Here is a 24870-nt window from a genome sequence, read left to right as displayed (position 1 = left end):
AAGAAAGCAGGCAGTCATGAGTTCGATCCCTGGTACTGATAAAAAAACGAAAAAGAAAAAAGAAATAAAGGGCTAGGGAGATAACTCAATGCAAAAATCCTGAGGTTCAATCACTAGTATTTTGTTTTCGATTTTTGTGCAGGGACTCACAACCTCGCACTTGCCAGGCAGGTGCTGTGCTGTGAGCTACATCCTCAGCCCTCAATCACCAGTTGGGGGTGAGATGTTTGGGAATACATGATTTGGACAACTTTCTGCTGTGCAAATTTTCAGATCTAAGATTAAAGGATTTTAAACTAGGGCTGGGTATTTAGCTCAGCGGCATAAGTGCCTGCCTTCCAAGTGTGCAGTTGTGAGTTCGATCCCTGGTACCAATAAAAAAGAAAAAGACAAAAAAAAAAAAAAAAACAGATTTTAACCTGAGTGTGATGGCACATGCCTGTAATCCCAGTACTTCAGAAGCTGAGGCAGGAGAATCACTATGGGTTTGAGGCTAGTGTGGGCTTCACAGTGGGTTTTCAAAGCAAGCCTAAATAGCATAACAAGACTTGTGTAAAAAACCTTAAACCTCAAAAAACAAACCAGGCCAACTTGGTGGCACATGTCTGTTAGCCCAGCACACTGGAGGCCAGCATGGGTTAGACTGAGTTCAAGCCCAGTTTGAGACCCTGTCTCAAACAAAAAGACAAACCAGCTCTGGGGATATAATTCATTGTTAGACCACTTGCCTACCTTGCAGGCATCATGGGTTGGATCTTCAGCACTGCAAAGAGGAGAAGGGACAGGCTAAAAAAAGATCATGGTCATATTTCTTGAACTACTGTATATACTATATAGGATTTGGTGATCTAACATTAGCAGTCACAAAAGGATGTGTGCTAAAACTTTAAAAATACATGTACGGGGAAGTTTCTGAGATTAGGACACTTGTTAAACATTTAAGTCTACTTTCCACATGTAAAGAAAAAATTAGCTCTAGAGTCCTAACAAACCCAACATACTTGGCTTTGATACTACAGGTCAGACAGTCTGTCTGATATGCCAGCAGCCACAACTACCACTTGTGTCTCTACTTTTCCCATTTGTCTTTTCAGGGAGAAAAGAGCTAGGAAAAAAATTACTTTTCCTTTATATTTTCTCTGCCAAATGCTTGACTATATCTGAGAAAGAAAAACTTGTGAGGACTTAAAGGTAAAATATCTCTGGTAAAAAAGACGACAATGGGGGCTGGGGATTTATTTAGCTCAGCGGCATAAGTGCCTGCCTTGTAAGCAGGCAGTCGTGAGTTTGATCCCTGGTACCGATAAAAATGAAAAAGACGAAAAAAAAAAAAAAAAAAAAAAAGACAATGTTTAGGAAACTTCCATTATGATTATAAAGCAAAACATTAGTATGCACTAACAAATGGCCTTAACTAAACCACACTTGCTCATACATGCCTATAATCCCAGTATTCTGAGGCTGAGACAGAATACCAAATTCAAACCCAGCTTGTGATACCTAGGAAATTTAAGACTGGCCTGCATTTTACATAGCAAGACCATCTAAAAAATAAAAAACCTTGACTAGGATCCCCTTAGGGCTGTAGTAGTCTATCACTGGAAGGCTAAAAGGTTCACCATCACTGCTTTAGAGTAAGCATGTTACCCAGCATAATCACAGTTTATGTCAGCCATTCTAGGGAAATTATAAACTAATATTCTTTGTTTTCCAAGTGTCCTGATTTGCAGGATAAATTAGAATGACTTCTTTTTGAGACACAGTCTTGCTATGTAGCCTAGGCTGGCCTCAAACTCATGGTAGATCCTCCCACCTCAGTCTCCTCAGTGCTGAGATTACAGGCCATGTTCCACAACACCTTGTGACATATATGTTTTTTTCTGAGACAGTGTTTCATATGTAGTTCAGGCTGGCCTCCAATTCAGTGATTCTCTCCTGCCTCAGCCTCGTAAGTGGCACCTCCCCCAGCAAGCATAAATGTCTAATGAATTCAAAACAAAAAACTGGTCTATGGCCATTATCACCCTGAATGCGCCCGATCTTGTCTGATCTCGGAAGCTAAGCAGGGTCGGGCCTGGTTAGTACTTGGACGGGAGACCGCCTGGGAATACCGGGTGCTGTAGGCTTAAAAAAAAAAAACTGTTGGCAACTGAAATTTGCTGTTTAGCTGTACCAAATTTAACTGACCATTTCAAAAACAGTTATGTAACTATTTTTGGTTATTATTTCTCTAGGCTGTTTGGAATTTTTTTAAAATCACACGCCATACCTTTCCCCTCCTAGAAAAGGTTGTGACAACTTTAATTTGAAAGTTTTCATTGAGACAAAGACAGGAAAAAAAAAAAAACTAGGCATGATACACCTGTAATCCAATTACTATGGAGGATAAGGGAGAACTGAAAATTTACAAAATTTAAAGTCAGGCTTGGCAACTTAGATCCTTTTTCAAAATAAACATTATGGACTGGGGGTGTAGCTCAGCAGTACAGAACCTACCTGGCAAATGCAAAGCCCTGAGTTTGATTCCCAGTAACAAAAAAGAAAGTAGTAAAAAAATAAACGTTTCAAAAAAGACTAGACCTGGGTATGGCATATGGCTGTAATCACAGAAGTGAGAAAGCTTAAGCAGAAAGATCCCTAAAGTTTGAAGACAGTCTCACCTACATGAAACTCAGGAAAAAAAAAGTGGGGAACCAGGCCTGGCAGCACACACCTGTCACTGAGGCTCATCACCATGAGTTTGAGGCCAGCTTGACCTACCATGTACAAGGCCTGTCCAAACTACATAGTGAGACTCAGTCTCCAAAAAAAAAGGGAGAAGGGGTGTGGTAATGAAACATTTGCACACACACATTCTGAGGTTATCTAAAATTTATCATTCTAGTTTCCTTTTCTATGCCTTAAATAAGACTTTACATTTTGCAGGAAAGCAACAGGTAGTTGGGCATGGTGGCACACACCTGTAACCCAAATATTCTGGGAAAATAACACAGAAGGCTGATAATGTAGCTCAGCTGGACGGCCCTGGGTTCAATCCCTGGGGTAGGGGGCAGAAGGTAGTTTCTGGTGCTTTAGAGAAGAGAGGCCAGAAGAGAATTTACCTACAATTCAAAATGGATAGGATAGGGGATGTGCCCCAACATCACAAATAAATAAAGACATATGTGTTTTAAGTAATCACTAAAGAAATAAGCATACCCCCCACCTCCCGGCCAAAAAAAACACTACCTTACTTACACATAAGTGTTTTTTATAAGTGGCTAAGGAAAAAATACTGGTCTGAAGGTCAGCAGACAAGTTCTCGCTTTAACACTTCAACAGCAGATTAGCAATTAAAAAACATTCAGTGTACTGTCTCAAATTCACTTTCCTACACCAATAAATGAGGTAATACACCACAAGAGTACTAACCACTACAGAATCACTACTGTTTACTTCAGTATTATCAAATGAAATGAAAAATTCTTGTGAAAATGGTCCATGAATTTTGAAGGTCTATATAAATATTTAATATTTATAGTTTAAAATCCAGCTGTTCCTCTATGCCTGTCATTGCTATTTGTATATACACAAGTAGTTTTCTTGAAATAATGTAGAAAAATTCCTGCCAGGCATGGTGTAGACATCTGTAAGCCCAACACTTTGGAGGCTGAGGCAGGAGGATTGCTGTGAATACAAGGCTAGCCTATTCTACCAAGTGAGTTCAAGACTAGCCTGAACTGCATAATGAAACCCTAATTCAAAAAGACATTTAAATAAAGTTACTGGGTTGACATTTCACTTAGTATGCCAGATTAAAATCAAGAAACTGGACAGGGGGATATAGCTCAGTGGCACACATGTCTGCCTGCACAAGGTCCTGAGTTCAATTCCTGATACCAAAAATAAATAAAAATCAAGAAACTTTTAATGTACTTCCTAGGACTGAGGATGTAGTTCAGTGATGAGTGCCTGCCTCTGGTTTTTATCCCACGACAGCCACCCTCCAAAAATAACTTATTCCCTTGGCCAAGGTATAAAACACTTATGATAAGCCTGTTTGTATAGATTTCCAATGTGTTTGCTTACATTTACTTCAAAACTGCTCTGGTTTACACTTACCATAAGTATTCTTCCTGGACACGACTTTTATATGAAGGTGAAGAGGATTTAATGTCCACAATAAAGACTTCACCTATCACCTCCAACAGTGGTTCATGACGCGGTTACATCCAAACTTGTCCAAGACAACACAATGGAATGAAACAGGCACAATACTGTACAAAAGTTGGATGCCTAAACCAGGTATGGTTGCTGATGCCTGTAATCCCAGCACTCTGGAGCCTAAGGGAGGAGTAATGCTGCTTCTCCAAGCTCAAGGCCATTCTGGGCTACACACTGAATTCAAATCCAGTCCTACAGTGTTAACAGAGTATCTCTTATACAAAAGTCAAAAATGGCACCTACACAGGGGAGTCCTAAAAACTGCATTACCCAATTCTGCTCTGCAAACTAGGTAGGGGAAACTACACTTATTCCATACGGCCCATTAACTGAAACAGCATTAGAAACTCACTGGCCTATACTCAAAAGAATCAGGGAACTAAATGCTTTTAAACTCATTAATAATTTATTCATTTTCCCTCATAAGACATGCATTAAGGAATTAATTCAAAACATGCTCCTCACCCTTCACTAACTCAACCGTGTTTCTGTGTTTCAAACTGACAGCTTTCAATGACTCAAAAGAGAATCCTGGCACTCATATATTTAAGAGTGAATCAAAAGGGCACACTAAAACTCTACTCCCATGGAGCTAATCTCAACACAAAATTTGGGAAGGGGCAAAGCAAGTACCACAGAAGCCCAAATATGATAAGTTCACCTCTCTGTGCGCCCCCCCCCAGAAAGAGAAACGTACTCATTGGCCTCACTCTGTAGTTTCTACTTTTCTACACAGATGTGGTTAGTATATATAGGAAGTGAGACTTGGTTCCAAAATACAGACAAATGACTACAAATGACAAAAAACTATTTCTTAGACAACCGATGTTACACAGATGACATACTACACTTAGGGTGAAGAGCCTTAAACACAGCTTAGCCTTTCTTCCAGTACCATTAAATAATCTATAAAAATTCATTTAAATGCTCCAAGATAATTAAATGAGGATAAAGGTTAGGGGACAGGTTCCATACAACAGGCAACATAAAAGATGAAACTTGCATAGTGGCATAAAAAGAACAACTGGAAATCCAACCATATCCAAGTACCCAAAATTTGTATCATTTCAATGTACTGTTTTTCTCCTACACCTCACACAAGTGTTTAGGGACTAGTAACTGTGACATCATCTTGTCACCACAAACAAAATGGAATCATAACACTCAATAAAGGACTGGACATAAAGGCTAATTTCTAGTGACTGTCCCTCCTCTCCTTTCCTGTCCCAACAGTCTTACAAAGGACCTTCTTAACCTTGTATGATAATTTCCTTCCCCTTTAGCCACAAAACAGTTAACTAAGTGGCTTTATCTAAACAGTCCTATGATCAAAAATCCTCAGCACTGGACTTAATGGTACATGTCTGTAATCCCACCAACTGGGAAGCGGAGGCAAGAGGATCTCTGAGTTATAAGCCTAAACTACATAATGAAATTCTGTAAAATCATAAGCTTTGAAATCAGTTTCGTTTTGGGTTTTTTTTTTTTTTTTTTTGGGGGGGGAGGCCTTTCCCTACCCTCCTTTTTGATTATCACAAGTTTAGGCTGGGTCTAAATCCTCACAAACCATAAAATACTGAAATGTAATCTCAAATTTCCTCCCCAGGGCATTAGATTAAGAGGGGGACTTATTTGAGACATAAAAAGGCAGACTTGCATTATGAGCACAGTTGTCTGATTTTTAAGTACCCTGAAATAAAGACAAGGCTGACCTTGAACTGTACTTTTCCACCCTATTCCCCTCCCCCTCCCAACAAGCTTATTCAATATAAATAGTAATTTAAAAATCAAGACAAAATTGAGTTCAGTATTCTTCCTTCATTTGGGTTATAGAAACCTTTTCTCCTGCTTTTTAGTCCCTGAATACTAATTTCTGACGCTACACCAAGTGTAAATCCTGAAGCTATTCACATGACCAAACTGACACTCAAGCAAAGGACCCTACACATTTTCAAAAATAAGTGTCTTAAACTAGGAAAAACCTAAGGATCAATGGCACTCAATTTCAACCATGTCTCATCCCATCCCACGAAAGCCATTAAGACCACAGGAATCTCAGACATCATTCTTCTCTAATACTAATTTAAAGAATGTATGGATCACTCACACATCTAGCTCCAAAACGTGGAGATTAAAAAATACAATTGTCTCGGGCTGACTAGAAAAACACAATGGATATTTCCATAAAGTTTCAAAAATGACTAAAAATCAAATGAATAAGGGGGGGAGGTAGCTCACTGTCAAAGGCTTGTCCTGCCCTACCCTGCTAGCCCTGGGTTCCATCCCCAGCACATACACACCCCATATGAGAGGAACAAAGAGAAACTACTAAAAGGTGTACATAAAATCAGGCACGTAAAATGGAAGAAAGAAAATAACAAAATCTCTCGCATTTACAATCCAAAAACCCCTGAAACTCAAATGAGTGCCTGAAATAGGTTAAGATCCCAAACTAGGAACATAGCTTCCAAGCCACCAACTGAAATAGTTACTAAACAAAATTTTGTAATTCTTTTTCAACAGGTCTTCTTGAGTCGTAATGGTGCGTGTGAACAGGACAGCCACTTTTACAAATGGGGAGACTGAGGTATGACCACTACAAAGGCTGTGCCTGGAAGAGTCATGGTCCCCTTGTCTCCTGGTTCCATATTCTATGTTCCACCCCCCAGAACCTAGTGCTTATGAAGCCAGAAAGCATCACAGCAACTTTCGGCATTTCCTAGTGTTAATCCCAGGAAAAGGCCGCGAGTAGGGTTCTTCTGGACATCCACAAAGGCAAGGCTGAATAAAACCCCAAACCCCTCGACCACAAGGGGTGCCCGCCGAGGGGTAAATCAGATCGCAGCAGCGCACCTCGCCTCCACCCAGAGAGACGCTGCAGTGATTCCCACTTCCCCTCCCCCAACCCCCAAGCCTGCCCACCACCACGAGCCCCAAGAAACCTCTTGCTTGAAAAGGCTCTTCTTTGTGAGACTCTTACGGCCGCCGCCCCACACTGGGCCTCCGGGGAAAAGCCACCGCCCCCACCCGCCATATTTCCCTGAAAGGCGCCCGCGCTATAGCTCCAAGTCTCCACTGCTTCCCATGTGGCGGGTGTTTCTTACCCCATCACCCTACCCAATTGTTCTTCACGCCCCAAGACTGTCCCAGAAGCTCCCCTGAGCACAGCTCGCCCAAAGACAACACCCGCCATCTCCTCCCCCTCCCCCGCCTAGGGACTCGCCCTCCCCTCAAGCCGCCATTTTACAACACCTCCTCCACCCTACTGCCCGGGCCTCTCGGCTAACGAGTGTCTGTAGCTTAGGACACTAGACAGGTCAAATTCCTGGGGCTGGAGCCTCCCATTGTGCCTGGAGCCCACAAGCCATTTCCTGCTTCCCGAATCCACGTCCCCAGGCCAGGCTCGGAAACGATGCCGCCATTTTGTCTCCTGTTCCCGGCCTCTGTGGGCGGCGGCAGAGGGTCCGACAATTCCAGCCCCCAGTTGCCCCCCCAACTTACCGTCATATCGCTCAGCCTGCTCGGCCAGCTTCGCCTGGTACACCAGATCCTCCCGATCATCCATAGCGGCAGCGGCTCCGGCAGGGTCTGCGCGACGGATGGAAGCGGATAACGTCCCCGACTCTCTCAACCTCTCGCTCCGTGTCCGGGCAGCAAAAATGGCGGCGCCTCAATCCGGGACTTCCGCCTGCGCACGCGGACAACTGCTCAGCTCTATGGCAACCGCTCCCTGGCAACTGGCGCGGGGGGCGGGTCCTGGAACTCCGAGCCAGAAGAGGCTGGAACCAGGGGAGCGCCCCTTTTTCCTTCCGCTCTGGTCGCGCCGGAACGCTGAGGCGGGAACTGTAACTGCAGAGAAGGAGATCCACCCCCAAGGGAGCCAAGGCGACTGGACACAGGGTCCGCGTAGACTGCACCTGAGGAGAGCGAGCAAGAAGAGCCGAGGCCACGACCGAGGGGTGTGACCTGGCCTGTGGGGAGAGAAAGCGAGAAGCATTTCCAATGACAGGCTTTCCTCACCAAAATCAGAGTACTGCTCCACTTCATCACTCAAGGACAGTCCTGGAACTTTTTCAGACTGTTAACCCGGGAGTAAAGAGTTGGACTCTGCTGTAGTTGGCAAGGAAGCAAGGGACTCCTGTTTTCGCTCCTCAACTTCTTTCTTCCACACTGATCTTTTTCTTCTTTAGCCTTCTTTCTGCTAAGATCCAAAATGAATACAAGCGGGAAATTTGTTACAAGTGCCTGGTCTAAAGTAAATGATATACAAGGGTTGGACCAAGATCAAGTTGAGATTCAGGAAGCAGGAATAGGGGACAAGGGGAATTGCTTCCCATGCCCTTGACCTTGTTTATTTTGCTGCTTAATGAATTCCCAGCACCTTTTACTGTTGCAGGTTGATGTCCTACTGTAGATGGAGAATACAAAGATAGGAATCAAATTATGAAAGGGCCGTGGATGACAAACTTAAGAAGATTGGATCTTGGGGCTGGAGATTTAATTCAGCGGCATAAGCGCCTGCCTTGCAAGCAGGCAGTCGTGAGTTCGATCCCCGGTACCGATAAAAATGAAAAAGACAAAAAAAAAAAAAAAAAAAAAAAGATTGGATCTTATTCTGTGTACACAATGTAGTTGTTTTATTTTGATGCCCAGGACTAAACACAAGGTCTGGAACATGTTAAGCATGTGTTCTTTGAGCTCCCACAACCAATGGAGCTATTGCTCAATGATTCTATAGAGAATGACACCTTTGTGGTTATAGTTGAGGAAAACTAGTAAGGATTGGATATAGCAGTAATTTAAAAAGATAAATTACCTGCCTGTTACAGTATTCCACACAAAAGATAGTAGCAACATAAATAGGATGAATAGAAAAATACAAGAGTTAATCAGATGTGGAGTTATATTATTTTTTTCTTTTAGACTGTCTCAGTACTATGTAATCAAGACTGAACTCCTAAGGTAGCCCAGGCTGATCTCAAACTCATAAACCTCCTGTCTCAGCTTCTTGGAGGGCCAAGATTACTGGCATGTGGCCTCATGCAAGTCTGAGATGTGATCGTCAGAGAAAAATAAAACAAAAATTGCCTTTACATCTGCCACCCCTGAATCACAGGGATGAGTAGCCATGGCATTAACAACAACAACAAAAGGAACGGAGTGTATAAGGGGCCTGCCTATAATCCCAGTGCTCTGTGAGGCTGAAGGCAGGATCACAAATTGGCAGGATCACAGCCTAGGCAATTTAGGGCAGCTATCTCAAAAAATTGGGCTGGGAGCTGGGCATGATGGTGCACGCTTGTAATCCCAACACTCAGTAGGCTGAGGCAGGATGATTGCTGTGAGTTTGGGGCCAGCCTGGGCTACAAAGTGAATTCAAGGCCAGCCTGAACTACATAGTGAAACCTTTTCTCAAAAAAAAAAAAAAAAAAAAGTGAGGGGAGCTGGGAATGGAGTTTGAGGCAAGACTGGGCTACATAGCAAGATCCCTTCTCAAAATCTAATAAATTGCCGGGCGTGGTGGCTCACGTCTGTAATCCCAGCACTCGGGAGGCTGAGGTGGGAGGATTGTTGTGAGTTCAGGACCAGCCTGGGCTACAAAGTGAATTCAAGGCCAGCCTGAACTGCATAGCGAGACCCCGTCTCAAAAAAGACCAAAAAAAAAGGGACTAGGGATTTAGCTCAGTGGCATAAGCACCTGCCTTGCAAGCGCATGGTTGTGAGTTCAATCCCTGGTACAGATAAAAAAAAAAATCCCATAAATTGAGCCAGGCATGGTGGCACACACCTATAATCCCAGCACTGAAGAGGCTGAGGCAGGAGGATCCTTGCAAGTTTAACACTAACCTGGACTACAAAGTGAGCTCAAGGCCAGCCTGAACTGCATAGCAAGACCCTGTCTCAAAAAGAAAAAAAAATTTAAAAAAAAACAAATTAAAATAGAGGACTGGGGAGACGTAGCTCAGTGGCACAAGTGCCTGCTTAGCAAGCACAAGGTCCTGAGTTTGATTCCTGGTACGCCCCCAAATATATATATATGTAGATAAGGTAAGCAGAAATATGAATACTCCAGCAGTCTCAGTCATGCACTGGTGTAGTTGATCATTATCTCAGGATTGGTCAGGTGGGGCCTTGTCCCCAGCTTGAAACATCCAAAATTGCTATTGCCTGGGGTTAGTTTCCACTCATCACAAAATGTTTGTGGATCAGATCAGACTTGTTATTCCTGGAATCCTAGGTGACTGCCACAGACAATGACCTAAAACAAAGCAGACATGCAAAATGCCACATTTTCTCTTTTTTTTTCTTTTTTTTCTTTCTTTTTTCTTTTTTTTTTTTTTTTTTTTTTCTTTTTTTTTTGGTACCAGGGATCGAACTCACTTGCAAGGCAGGCACTTATGTTGCTGAGCTAAATCCCCAGCCAAAATGCTACATTTTCATTCTGCTGTTTAGTTACCCACTGGACATTTGCAAATCCAAGTAAAGAGTCACTGTGCTTAGCAAAAGAAACCCTAAATGCTTATGACAGTACCATTATTTGCAGTCTTCAGTGATAAAAGACTAAGAATCGCTGGGGATACAGCTCAGCAACACAAGGGCCTTCCAGGGAAGCACAAGGTCCTGGGTTCTATTCCAGATACAAAAAAAAAAAAAAAAAAAAAAAAACTCAAGAGACTTGAATTAGGGGCTGGAGGTTTAGCTCAGCAGGCAGTCATGAGTTTGATCCCCGGTACCAATAAAAAGGAAAAAGACCAAAAAACAGAGACCTGCATTCTAGTCCTAATTTTCTAATTAAATGACCTTTAGCAAGTCACTCCATGTGCTTCATGCTCCTTTGTCAGGTAAAGTAATTGAGAAACTATATGTTTGCCTGCTTGCAAGGCAGGCGCTTATGCCGCTGAGCTAAATCCCCAGCCCCTCCAGTGTCTGTCTTTGCAGAAATAAAGAGGAGCTGAGGATTTAGTTCAGTGGCTCAAGTGCTTGTTTGGTATGCACAAGGTCATGAGTTCTATATCCAGTACCAAAACAAAACAAAACGAAAAGCAAAGAATCCAAAACAGACTTGTCTCTGAGACATACCTTCTCTTAAGGTAGTTGAAATAATGGGGGGAAAATACCTGAATATTTTAGGGCCAGGGACATAAGTGCAAGGTCATGAGTTTGATTCCCCGGGACCAAAAAAAAAAAATCCCTCAGCAGAAATAAACAGTATCTGCTGACCTCTAGAGAGCCTTTCCATCTCTGTAGGACATATCCCAGTACTTATAATCATGCCCCTACTCTTGAACTCTTGGGTTATGAACTTTTTTTTTTTTTCTAGTACAGAGGACTGAATACGAGGTCTTCACACTGAGCTATATCCCTGTTTTCCTTTTTAGGGGAGTACCAGGGGTCAAACATGACTTGTTGCTTGCCAAGCAGGCAGGCACTTGTGCTGCCAAGCTAAACCCCCAGTCCTCTATTTTTCATTTGGAGACAGGCTATCAGTAAATTGTCAGGCTAGGACTCAAACTTTCAATTGTCCTGCATCAGCCTCCCAAAGTGCTGGGATTATAGGTATGAGCCACCATGCTTGGTTTATTGAATGCCTTTAAACTTTAGTTTTCTCTCCTGTAAAATGGAGAGAAATTTCCCTTATACAAATGAGAATGGCTGGGCATGCTAGTGCATGCCTATAATCTCAGCACTTGGGAGGCTGAGGCAAGAGGATTGCTGCAAATTCAAGGCCGGCCTGGGTTACAAAGAGAGTTCAAGCCAACCTGCACAGCATAATGAAACCCTGTCTCAAAAAGGCAAGAGAGAGAGAGAGGAGGGAGATGACACAAAAAGCACGTTACGCTCAGCACGTGCTTTTTATGTTGGCTAGGTTTGCTGATGTTCCTATGGCCTGGAGAGCAGTCAGAAGTGAGCACAATAAATTACAAAGAGCAGCGTTTCACAAGTAAAGGGGTGGGCAGGGGTATTAAATTTTGCAGAGGCATCAAGTAAATTGGCGCTGAGGAAAAGCCACTGGATACAGCAGTTAGGTCATTAGTGACCTTCAAAGCAGTTTCCACAGGGCGCTGGAAGGCGGACGCTGGGCTGCAACCCCAGGAGTGGAGCGAAGGAGTGGTGAGCCAGGGTGCCCCCAGAACAGGAGCAACTCTGAGGGTGACTGGTGGGAACTGAGGTGCACAATTTCTGGGTATATCATCCCATGTTCGCAAAGCCCCCTCTCTACAAAGCTAACTTTAGGACAGTCAGCCCTAGGCTGTCACGGGCAGGGAGGCAATAGGAGCCACCTCCTGCTACCTCCAGGGTCTGCTGTTCCCCAGAGGGACTAGCAGTGTCCCCAAGAGGAGCATAAATGTCACCCACAGTGCTTCTTCCTGAGAAACCTCTGAGAAGGCAGAAATCTTAAACCTAAATTGATTCTCTGACTGGCTGTACTGTCTGTGCCCTCAATAAACAGAGCTAAAAGGGACAGGAATTGTTGACAGGGCACCAAACTGATAAAAAATTTTTTTTTTTTTTTTTTTGCTATAAATACACAAACAGTCCTGCAGCTGTACAGAAGTGGCCCCACAGCATGACGCAGCATTTGGCAGGGAACACGGCACCCTCTGCTGCAGCCTTCTGAGCAATCTCTGTCACTGGGTCACTGCTGAAGTCCACTTCTCCGACGGTGCCTAGGAACCCACTCCCATAACCGGGGACTTGCCCAACCCTCCTAGAGCACCGTAGCCTAGGACACTTGGCAGCCTGTTCCGCTCCATGAGAAGGAAATAAGACGCTAAGAACACGATTGGCCTTCCCTCAGGAATATGCGGTGTGGCAGTTTCTCCTCCGTCTGGTTCTGTTTTGTGGTGCTGGGGATCAAACCCCAGGGCCTTGTACACACAAGAGCTCTACCACCCAGCCCCAGCCCCAGCCCCAGCCCCAGCCCAGTTTAGCAGTTCATTGAAAAAAGTGATTACCATTATGTTTTAATTTGTCAAAACTAAATTATTTTCATTTTATTTATATCAAACATATTTCATTCTTTGCCATGTATATGGATGATATGTATTTTGCAACTTTTTGATATTTTCACAAAGGCACCTATGTATTACTCTTAAGAGAATTAAAAGGATGTACTGACTGAGGCCCAGAGTAGATAAACCATTTGCACAAGACCATGCAACTAGTCCTCAAGTAGCCTGCCTGACCCCCACGTGGCTCACTGTGTGTGAATGGTTAAGAAGACACGAATGCCACTAATTACTAAGGGGGTTTAACTGAAATGGAAAAAAATGGTCTTACTGTATAGCCCAAGTTGGCCTCAAATTTATGATAGTCCTCCTGCCTCGGCCTCTCGAGTACCTGAAAATATAGACATATTCCACTGAGCTGGGCTCAGTGTTTTTATTTATTTATTTTTGTCTTTTTGAGACAGGGTCTTACTATGCAGTTCAGGCTGGCCTTGAGCTCACTTTGTAGTCCAGGTTAGTGTCAAACTTGCAAGGATCCTCCTGCCTCAGCCTCTTGAGTGCTGGGATTACAGGCATGCACCACCATGCTCAGCCAGTGTTTTATTTAAAATGAAAAGTAAGAAGCAATTCATTTTATCAACATAGTTTAAATTTGTGTAACATGTCAGGTGTGGAGCTGCACGCCTGTAATACCAGGGCCAGGGAGGCTGAGACAGGAGGGTATCCAGGAGTTCAAAGCCATCCTGGGATACATAAGCACATTTAAGGCCAGCCTATACTCCATAGCGAGACCCTATCTCAAACAAACAAAGTTTGTATAATGTTTAGCTCCTGTGTGGGTTGGGAGCTACAGAGATGAATAAAGCATGATCTGTGTATATCAGGGTTTAGAGTTTATGGAGGGAAACTAAACTGTACCACATGACTTAAAGGAACAGAGGGAGGAACTGGTACAGAGGGAGGGTTAGGGAGGTCCACAAGGGAATGATGCTGGAAGTCAGTCTTGCCATATAGACAATGTGGAAGGGAAGGTCATTTCAGACTGTCATGAAGGCACAGAGAAGGCACAGAGACCCCAGAGGTTAAATAACTGCACATGGTTCCAAAAGATGGAACAAGATTTCTGCTTCTGGTCAGCACAGAGCATGAGGGATTGAACTGACTCTGCCATCTGAAACAAATGAGAAAAACTCGTAGATTGGTAGATAGGTAGATAGATGGAGGGAGGGGGAGAGAGACTTTTACATAGCAAGACTCCGTCTCAAAAAGCAAAACAGCCAGGCATAGTGGCACATGCCTATAATCACAGCACTCAGGAGGCTGAGGCAGGAGGATTGTTGGGAATTTGAAACCAGCCTGGACTACAAAATGAGCCCAAGGTCAGCCTGACCTGCATAGTGATGCCCTGTCTCAAAAAGACACACACACCTGACATGAAATACTTTTTCAGTATTACCTGCATTGTTTTGTCCAGGTAGTACCGGGCCTGCTCCATGTCCCATCCTCGGCTCTTTTTCTCTTACTGAGAGTTGAACTCAGAGCCTTTGCACTGAGCTACATCCCAGCCCTTTTTATTTTATTTATTTTATTCTTCTGTTCTTTTTCCTTCTGGTTTTTGAGACAGGGTCTCACTATGCAGCCCAGGCTGGCCTGAAACTCACCGTGCTACTTCTGCCTCAGCCTCCTGAATCTCGGGGTTACGGTATGCACCAACATAGCTGGCTTTTGTATTTTTGATTACGTATTTATTCTGATGTAAACTTTTTTATTAGTTTTGACAGTTTTTTAGTTAATTGTTTGGATTTTCTTCCTTTTGGTTTTGTTTTCTGAGACAGGGTTTCACATGTAGTTCTGGCTGGCTTTGAACTCACTGTGTAGCCCAGGCTGGTCTCAAACTCACCTCCTGCCTCAAACTTCCAAGTACTGGGATTACAAGTAGACACCACCACACCAATGTTTATTTTTTGTTTCTTTCATTTTGTTTTAGACAGGGTCTCACCATATAGTTCAGGCTGACCTTGAACTCATGGTGATCCTCCTGCTTCAGCCTCTCCAGTGCTGGGATTACAGGTGGTTACCACCATGTCCAGCTAATTGGTTTAGATTTTTGTTGTTGTTGTTGTACCAGGGATTGAACCTACAACCTTGCACTTGCCAGGCAGGTGCTTATGCTACCAAACTAAATTCCCAGCCCCTATTGGTTTAGATTTAAAGAGTGAAATAATAATTGCTTCTCGACCTCTTGGCTAACCTCTTGACCTCTTGGCTATCACATCAAGTGATATAATATGTACTCTACAACATGCGAGGTATGGTGGCACAAGCCTGTAATCCCAGCACTTGGGAGGCTGAGGCGGGAGGGTTTGCCAGGCATCGTAGGCTACATGGTTCAAGACTAGTGCTGGGATCGCAGGCATGAACCACCACAACTGGTTTTCATCTTTTCATTCTTTTATTCAAAATACTGGGCTTGGGAGCACTGGCCTACCATTTATGAGGCCTGGATTTGATTCTTAGCACCAGAAAGACAAAAACATACGCTAGAGCCAGCGTGTGAATTCTAAACCAGCCTGGACTCAAACATACAAACAGAAATCCTAAAAAAATTTTTAAAAAATCTGCTGGGATTTAGCTCAGTCACATAAGCCCCTGCCTGATAAGAGTTTGAAGTCACTAGTTGGATCCCTAGTACCAAAATCAAAAAACAAAAAAACTCAGATCCTGGCTCAAAAACAAAATTAAAAACTGGAAAAGGAAGAGGAAAAGGAAAGAAACAACAAAAATACCGTGGGGGAGCCAAGGATGTAGCTCAGTGGCACAGTGCCTGTCTGGCAAGCTCAAGGTCCTGTATTCAATTCCTGGTACAAAAAAGAAAGAAAGAAAGAAAAAAAGAAAGAAAGAAAGAAAGAAAGAAAGAAAGAAAGAAAGAAAGAAAGAAAGGAAGAAAAGGAAGGAAGGAAGGAAGGAAGGAAGGAAGGAAGGAAGGAAGGAAGGAAGAAAGGAAGGAAGAAAGAAAGAAAGAAAGAAAGAAAAATTGGGGCCGGAGATTTAGCTCAATGGCATAAGCGCCTGCCTTGCAAACCTGTGTTCATGAGTTTGATCCCTGGTACTAATTTAAAAAAATTTCTGACTTAAAAAAATAAAATACCCCGGGATCTGTTATGTGTCACACAGGGTCAGTTGTTAGAAATGTTAACAGTGAGGGCTGGGGATTTAGCTCAGCGGCATAAGTGCCTTCCTTGCCAAGTGTGTGGTTGTGAGTTCGATCCCCAGTACTGATAAAAAAGAAAAAGACCAAAAAAAAAAAAAAAAAAAAGAAAGAAAGAAAGAAAAGAAAGAAAAGAAAAGAAATGTGACAGTGAACAGAAATCTTAAAGTTGTAACAGATGAATGGACAGGTAATTTCAGTTCAGGGTCATGTTACCCTAGAAAGCGTGTATCAGCTAGAAAGAGCACAGATGCCCGATCCCAATTAGGGCACTGAATACACCTGGTATTCGAAGTGAGGTGGGCCCAGCAGAGGTCCAGGGTGTACAAAGCCCAGCGGAGAGGACAGGTCATCAGGCACAAAGGTGGGTGTAGGGGCAGCAAGAAATTCTGCACAGCTGCAGCTCAAAGACCGGGAGTTTAAAGTGAGGAAGGACAAGGCTGGAGAGAGAAGCAGGAGCTGCAACACAAACAGCTCTGGGGCCAGGGATTTAGCTCAGCGTTGTAAGCGCCTGCCTGGCAAGCATGGGGACGTGAGTCAATCCCTGGCACCAAAACCGAAGACCTCTGTAGGGCTCTGGGGGAGTTCAGTTCTCTGCCAAGGGAAAATCTAGTCTAATATGAATTCCAAGAATCCCAGCAGGACTGAGGACAGAGGACACCTGGAGAAGCAAGGGGACAGTTAGCTGGGTATGGTGGTGCATAACTGCAATACCAGTGCTTGCACTTGGGAGGCTGAGGCAGGAAAATCACAGAGTTTTTGTTTTTTTTTTTTTTTTTTTTTTTGTTTTTGTTTTTTTAGACCACTGAGAGTTTAAGTCCAGCCTAGGCTACACAGTGAGATCTTGTCTCAAAAATAAATAAATAAAAATTTAAAAGTAGGGGAACCATTGGCTGCTGAGGAAGTGCAGGTGGAAGACAGTGCCAGTGGAAGTCAGGCATTAGCAGTGCAGATGGAGAGAAATGAGCTGATTTTAGCTGTTCAGTAGATAAGACCTGGGAAGGAACGAGGTGAAGTTAGAGGGGAAGAATAAAGAGTGAAACTAGGCTTGGCCAAATCGTGATAGATATTGAGCTAGGGACATGGTGGGGGAAGGATGATGAATTTGGTCTGGGGTATGTTAAGTTTGAAGTACCTTCAAGACATCTAGATGCAAGGCTGGTGTGTTGGCACATACCTGTAATCTCACATACATGAGAAGCTGGAAAAAGGAGAACCATATGTTTTGCCAGCCCAGGCAACTTAGAAAGCTCCTATCTCAAAAAAAGGGCTCCAGCTCAGTGGTAGAGCCCTTACCCAGCATGCAAGAAGCCCTGGGTTCAATCCCCAGAAGTAAATGGGGGACAGCTAAGTGGAGGACCTGACAATACTGTATCAGCTTACTTGTTACCTATTTGACTAAAATTGGAGAATTGAGCGAGGAGAAGGCTCCTTGAGATGAAAGACAGAGGGCTTTAGGAAGACAGGGAACCGAAAGGCTGGTGGGAGGCCAGCGCATGGCACGTAGGGCCCGGGATGCTGCAGCACTGGGCCATGGAGGTAAGAGTGGTTTAAAAGTGCAAGAGGCCATAGGCATGGATAGGTTAAGAAGACAGCAGGCATTGGGGTGAAGATATGAACTTTTTGTTTTTTTGTACCAGGGATTGAACTCACGACCTTGTGCTTGGCAGGCAGGGACTTATGCCGCTGAGCTAAATCCCTGAACATTGTTTTTGTTGTTGTTTGTTTTGTTTTTTTGTCTTTTTCCTTTTTTTATTAATACCGAGGATCAAACTCGTGACCACACACTTGCAAGGCAGGCGCTTATGCTCCTGAGCTAAATCCCCAGCCCCCCCAACATTGTTTTAAAGATAAGAAAGGTTGTTTGGTGATAGTGAAGAGGGGGAGTAGTGAGAATTATGGAGCAATAGGCACTTCTGGGATGCAGCCAGTCCAGAATCGGGTGCTTGTAGTCAAGGAAAAGAAATCCCAGAACAGCTCAAGGATGCCAGAAAGAAGATGAGAAGTGGGGCTGGGGATTTAGCTCAGCGGAATAAGCGCCTGCCTTGCAAGCAGGCTGTCGTGAGTTTGATCCCTGGTACGGATAAAAAAGGAAAAAGACAAAAAAAAAAAAAAAAAAAGAAGAAGAAGAAGATGAGAAGTACTCAGGTGTGGTTGTGCATACCTGTTTTCTAGTGCCTTGGGAAGCTGAGGCAGGAGGATTGCAAATTTAAAGCTAGCCTGGGCAATTTAGAAAAATTCTCAAAATGAAAAAATAAAATATAAAGGACTGGGGAGGCACTTCAGGATGAAGATCCTGGAAGGATATACACTTAGAGCAGTTAACAAAAGTGAAGGAAAGGTGAGCCACAGAGGAAGCTGTCGCACTGTGACCTCCATCTCCTCTCCTTTCAGTTCTCTTTTGGTCCCAGAAGTATGGGCATGGGTTGCTCATCCTTACATGAAATTCGGTTTCTCTATAGGCCTGGTGAGGGTTTCCCTAAAGAGCAGGCCAGCAAGAGTTGCCAGAGTTACGAAATAAAAATCCAAAGTGTCTCAGCTTCAGATATTGCATGAGACACAGTACTTACACGAAAGGCTGTCGCTTAAGGAGCCAGTGATTTAGCTTAGTGGCATAAGCCTTGCAAGCTTGAGGTTGTGAATTCGATCCCTGGTACCAAACAAAAGGCTGTTGGTTAGAGCTGGGCATGGACACTTGTTAGTCTGGTAAGAGGACTGTTGCAAGTTCAAGGCCAGCCTGACCTACACAGTAAGACCCTGTCTCAAAAAAAAAAAAAAAAAAAAAAGAGGGGGCTGGGGATTTAGCTCAGTGGCATAAGTGTCTGCCTTGCAAGCAGGCAGTTGTGAGTTCGATCCCTGGTACTGATAAAAATGAAAAAGACCAAAAAAAAAAAAAAAAAAGAATATATTACCACCATCATCATCATCAAAAAATGGAAAGAAGCCCACTCTGCTGTTATGAATTCTAGCTGCTAGCCCATTCTGTCTTTCCACAACAATGAAATTTGTAAGTCATGCCAAACAACAATTATTTCCCTTCAGTTCTTGCTTAAGTAAATGTTGGTCACCATGACAACAAAAAAGACCACTTTTCATCCTTGCTAAGGAACAAGAGACAACTAGCTGGTTTAGAGGAAACCTAACCCCACAGGCATGCTCAACAAGGGAAAGGAAAAACTGGGGCAATTATTTATTCAGAAGAACGTAGAAGCACTTGAATTCTAGTGGAAGAAAAAATGTATGCACAAAGAATTTAAGTGAATTTCCTCTTTTACATTGTTTTTTTGGGGGGGTGGGTAGGGAATTCGGCTTTCTCTTTTTTCTCACTGAATCCTTTGGTTCCTGAAAGAATTTGTCACTGACTTTGGGATGGGATCATGCCATGATGCACTCTGCACAGATGCAGTTCTCAAGGACTGCTTCTGTTAATTGCTCTTTTGAGTTGCTACTTTTGGGCTATATAATACAAAAACAAAAAAAACACAAAAACTACAAGTCCTACATGATAGCAGGATAAGCGGTAACCTGATTTTTTTTTGGGGGGGGGTGAGGGGCAGGGTATCAATATATAGTTCAGGCTGACCTTGAACTCAGTTATGTAATCTGCTGGCCTGGAATTTGTGGCAATTCTCCACCTCAGCCTTCTGAGTGCTGTGATTACACACATGTACCACTTCACCTGGCTAGAAGTAATTACTTTTAATAGTGTTGGGAGCATATTAAGCTATTTCCATTACAGTTTTTGGTAGTAGCTTTCTTGTTTTGTTTTGTTTTGTTGTTTTTTGTTTTTGGCTTTTTCTTTTTTATCGGTACTGGGGATCGAACTCATGACTGCCTGCTTGCAAGGCAGGCGCTTATGCCGCTGAGCTAAATCCCCAGCCCCGGTAGTAGCTTTTTTAATTGTTTAATTATTTGGGATTATTTGCAATATTGGGATTGCAGTATTGGGCCTTGAAGTGTGATACATTGCTATGCCTACAGCTCTCAGCTTTTGCTTTTTTTTTTTTTTTTTTCCTTCAAGACAGAGTCACACTATATAGTTCAGACTGAATTTGAACTCACTATGTAGCCCGGGTACTGATGGTGATCCTTCAGCCTGGGCCATCCGAGTGCTGGGATTATAGGAGTGCACCCCCATGCTTGGCTGTTTTTTCTTAATTTTCAAGATAAGTTCTTGATAAGTCAGTAAGCTTCTCGGGCTGGGCTGGAACTTGTGATCCTCCTGCCTCAGTCCTGCAGAGCTGGGATTTAGGTACAGGCCACTGTGCCCATCTCAATCCTATGAGCCAGGCTCTGTGCGGAGCTCAAGATGTAATGAAGAACATGGGCCGCTGCTCTTGCTCTTGCTGGAGTCACAGTTGAGTTGAGGAGCTGGACTCAAATAATGCCAGAAATGCATAACTAGCAGCTGAAAGGCGCATCACGGAGGTAAACGATGTGATGACTATAATGGGATTCAGGGGTTCAAGAAGGCAACTCTAAAGAAATACTTTTTTTCTTTCTTTTCTTTTTTTTTGTCTTTGAGACTGGGACTCATTTTGTAGCCCAGGCAAATCTCAAACTTGAGATCCTACTGCTTCAGCCCCTTGAATTGTGAGAATATTGGCATCTGCTACCACAGCCAGCAGATCTGTCTGGGAATGAGCATGGTAGAGGAGAGGGAACGATTCTTGATTCTTGGATTCTTGGAGTAGGAAAGGACTTGCCCTTCTGAGAAGCCGAAACTTGCCAATTCATTGGCTAAAGAAAATGTCAGCATGACTATGTTGGACATCATAGGGAATGGAGATAAGTTTCTTTTTCTTTCTTTCTCCTTTTCTTTCTTTTTTTTGGTACTGGGGATCAAATTCACAACGTGGCAGGGGGCTGGAGATTTAGCTCAGTGGCATAAGCACCTGTCTTGCAAGTAGGCAGTTGTGAGTTCGATCCCTGGTACCGATAAAAAGGAAAAAGACAAAAAAAAAAAAAAAAAAAAAAAAAAATTCACGACCTGGCATTCACCAGATATGTGTTTCTTTTTCTTTTCGCATGCTGGGAATTGAATACAGGGTCTCATGCATGCGGAACAAAAGCTCTACCATTAAGATATAGCCTTGATTTTTATTTATGTCTTATTTTTTAGACAGAGTCTCTTGCGAGAACAAGGTCCTGAGTTCAATTCCCAGTATAGAAGAAAATAAAAAGAAAAAATACGAGGTCTCTCTCACTGTGTAGCTCAGGCTGGCCTCAAACTCATGGTGACCCTCCTACCTCAGCCTCTCAAGTGCTGAGCCTACAGGTGGCCACCACCATGCCTAGCTCTTTTTCATTTTGTTGTTTTGCCCGGGCTCTTGCAATCCTCCAACTGTAGCCCCGAGTACTGAGATTACACATGTCCACCACCGCCCTCAGCTGGAGGCTGCTCCTTAGGATCACACAGGAAGGAGTGCCGTGTGCAGGTAGCCTTGTTGGAAGGTCATCCTAGTTGCTCTATAATGAATCAACTGGAGTGAGATGACTAGGGAGGATGTCGCAGTGGTCTAAAGAAAAGATGGCCACTTAGATGGTGTCACAAGAGGCATGAAAGTGGGTGACAGAGTATTTGGAGGTAGAGCCAACAGGACCTGACCATGAGTTGGACATTAGCCAAGGAACATTAACTTATTAAATTTTTTGGGGGACATGGTCTCACTATATAGTTCAGGCTAGCCCTGAACTCACAATGTAGCTCAGGTTGGCCTGGAACTCATGGTGATCCTCCTGACTCAGCCTTTTAAGTGCTTAGAATTACAGGTCACCACGCCCAGGAGCCAAGGAACACTTAAGTGCAATCATCTGGGCTAGTAGTTTTTCAGTACTATGCATAATTTTGCACCCAGCTGAGGTGGCAAGGGGAGTCTGAAGCCATCCCCTAAAAACTGAAACGTCAACATTTAATTCAAGGCAGGAGGAAAACTGATCTGAGTGTTTCTTCCACCATTTAGTAAACACTAGGATTCCACACAGGTCTAAACTCTATGCAAAATGGGCTGGGGAATTAGCTCAGCAGCATAAGCACCTGCCTGGCAGGTGCCAGGTCATGAGTTCAATTCCTGATACAAAAAAAAAAAAAAAAGTAAAATACAATCTATGCAAATCACGCCAAACACAGAAATGCTAAACGGATCCTCAACAAAAAGCCAGCTGGGTGCAGTCTTCATGTGTTTCTTCTGTCCTCTAGAGGTTTCACCAGTACAAGTCTTTTCATTTTTGTCCGAGACAGGGTTTCGTTACGCCGTCCAGGCTGATCTTGAACTGACTTTGTAGCCCAGGATGGACTTGAACAGGGAGCAGTCCTCCTACCTCAGCTCCCCAAATGCTAGAATTACAGATGTGTGTGACCACATCCAGCAGCACTCCCTTTTTGTACCTCCCTTGTTTTTGTGGTGCTGGTCCAGTGTATGCGAGGCAAATTATTTTACCACTGAGCTACATCCCCAGGTTCATTTGGTACAGACAGGCTCTCACTATTTATGTTCCAGGTGAGGCTCTAACTCACAAAAATCCTCCTACCTCAGCCTCGAGTGCTGGGGCCACAGGCATGTATTACCATGCCCAGCTTTAACTTCCCTCCTTGACAGGTAATTCTCCCTCACTTTCGCAATTTCTTCAGAACATTAGTGGCAAAAGAGCTCCAAATCCTCAGCCTCCACCATTTGGAATTATTTGCACATTTTTTCCTTGTAAAAAAAAGTCCTCTCTTCACTTCATTGTCTTTTTTTTCTTTTTTTCTTTTTTATTGGTACCGGGGATTGAACTCACGACTGCCTGTTTGCAAGGCAGGCCCTTATGCCGCTGAGCTAAATCCCCAGCCCCTCTCTCTTTACTTCTATAAAGGCTAAATTTTATCTGAAGATCAGAGTCAAAAATATCAATTTCCAGATTTTCTTTTTGATACTAGGGATCAAACTTACAGGGGTTTAGCTTAGTGGCACAAGCACCTGCCTGGCAAGCATAAGGTTGTGAGTTCAATCTACAGTATAAAAAAATGAAACAAAAATATTAATCGTAAGTCCAGAATGTGAAAGAGCTCAACATTCAAAAGGTTTTGGCAGTTTATTGACAAACAGTTGAAACAAATCACCTAAGTTTATGTATACCAAACTTGGATCCCTTGGGAGTAGTTTTCCTTATTTAATTTTGGGTTGTCATACTGCAATTTCCTTTTTTTTCTTTTTCCTTTTTATTGGTACCAGGGTTCGAACTCAGAACTGCCTGCTTTTAAGGCAGGCACTTATGCCGCTGAGCTAAATCCCCAGCCCCTTTTTTTTTGCTTTTGAGGCAAGGTTTCATTATATGGTCCAGGCTGATCACTTTGTAGCCCAGGTTGGCTTTGAACTCACAGTGATCCTCTTGCCTCACCCTCTGAACATAGTGCAATTTCTAGAGTGGTAACTAGATTCGCTATTTTTGCTTTGGATGTTGTACCTTCAAATCTAAAGTAAATATTTCCATTCTTACAAGTTGAGGTAAAATAAAATAAAATATTGTATACCAGGCAAGCAGCAGGGTGTGGTGATGTGAGCCTGTAATCCTAGCACCCAGGCAGCTGAGGCAGGAGGCTCACTGAGTTCAAGCCTGGGGCATTAAAGTAAGTTCAAGTATTACATAGCAAGACCCTGCCTCAAAACAAAACAGTGTATGATATGAACCTTTCTGGGCAGGAGTTGTGTATCAGAAATCACACTCAGGACCTTGCACTTGCTAGGCAGGAACTTAGGCCTCTGAGCTATACTCCTGGCTCCTGATGTGAACCTCTCATATGCACAGACACTTGTCTGAGTCTATACATGCCTCAAAGATAGCAAGAACACAATGCTTGCTTGTTTGGTTGCCATTCCAGTATTACCCACCCTGAGAATGTGCTACTTACATAAAAGAAAGAAATTAACTAGCTAGCTACATCTAGATTTTAAAGAACTATTGTCTAACATCCAAGTCTTTTTCTCTACAACTCTCCTACCATGTCCTTACTTTTCTCTGCCCACATATATCCATTTTTGGACAAGTCTATTGTCTTTCCAGAAAATTTCAATTTCCAGATTTTTTTTTTGATACTAGGGATCAAACTTACAATCTTGAGCTTGCCAGCCAGGTACTTATGTCACTATTTCCCCTATTTCCAGATTTTTATATACAGAATGATTTTCCTTATGCTTGCTTCAAAATTTCAGAAGATCCTTTAAAATTATTACCAGTGATTAATCCTACACTTTTGTATTTTTTAGTTTTGAGACAGGCATTTTATTTTTAGAGACAGGGCCTCATTATGTAGTTCAGACTGGCTCTGAACTCACAATGTAGCCCAAATTGACTTCAAACTTACAGCCTCAAGGTCCTGAATGTGGGGACTAGAGGCATGCACCTCCATGCCTGACTTACTCCTACATTAACACTCATCCACATCATATATAATTGTTTGTTCATACAATTTTTTGTGGGGTAGTGAGGGCATGAATCTCCTATTGCCTGAGAAAAACATACAGTTCT

At 43.2% G+C, this 24870-nt stretch overlaps 1 protein-coding gene and 1 pseudogene across 2 annotated transcripts in view; one reads left to right on the top strand and one right to left on the bottom strand.

The window, feature by feature from the left end:
- The window catches only part of Ywhae (tyrosine 3-monooxygenase/tryptophan 5-monooxygenase activation protein epsilon), a 46418-nt gene extending 38507 nt beyond the window's left edge, over positions 1-7911 (bottom strand). For both annotated transcript variants that reach the window (XM_013152255.3, XM_003469685.5), the window contains exon 1: positions 7705-7911. In XM_013152255.3, the coding sequence (XP_013007709.1) occupies positions 7705-7768 (64 nt within the window). In that variant the 5' untranslated portion in view covers positions 7769-7911. The remainder of the gene's footprint in view (positions 1-7704) is intronic.
- LOC111756818 (5S ribosomal RNA) lies at positions 2007-2126 on the top strand (annotated as a pseudogene).
- Positions 7912-24870: the final 16959 nt, after the last annotated feature.

Source organism: Cavia porcellus, unplaced genomic scaffold (genome assembly GCF_034190915.1).
Source record: "Cavia porcellus strain 051 isolate PalLab524CR breed Dunkin Hartley unplaced genomic scaffold, mCavPor4.1 scaffold_6, whole genome shotgun sequence".
NCBI classification, from domain to species: Eukaryota; Metazoa; Chordata; class Mammalia; order Rodentia; family Caviidae; genus Cavia; species Cavia porcellus.
Note: the sequence above shows the minus strand (reverse complement) of the source record. Positions and strands in the feature narration are given on the sequence as shown.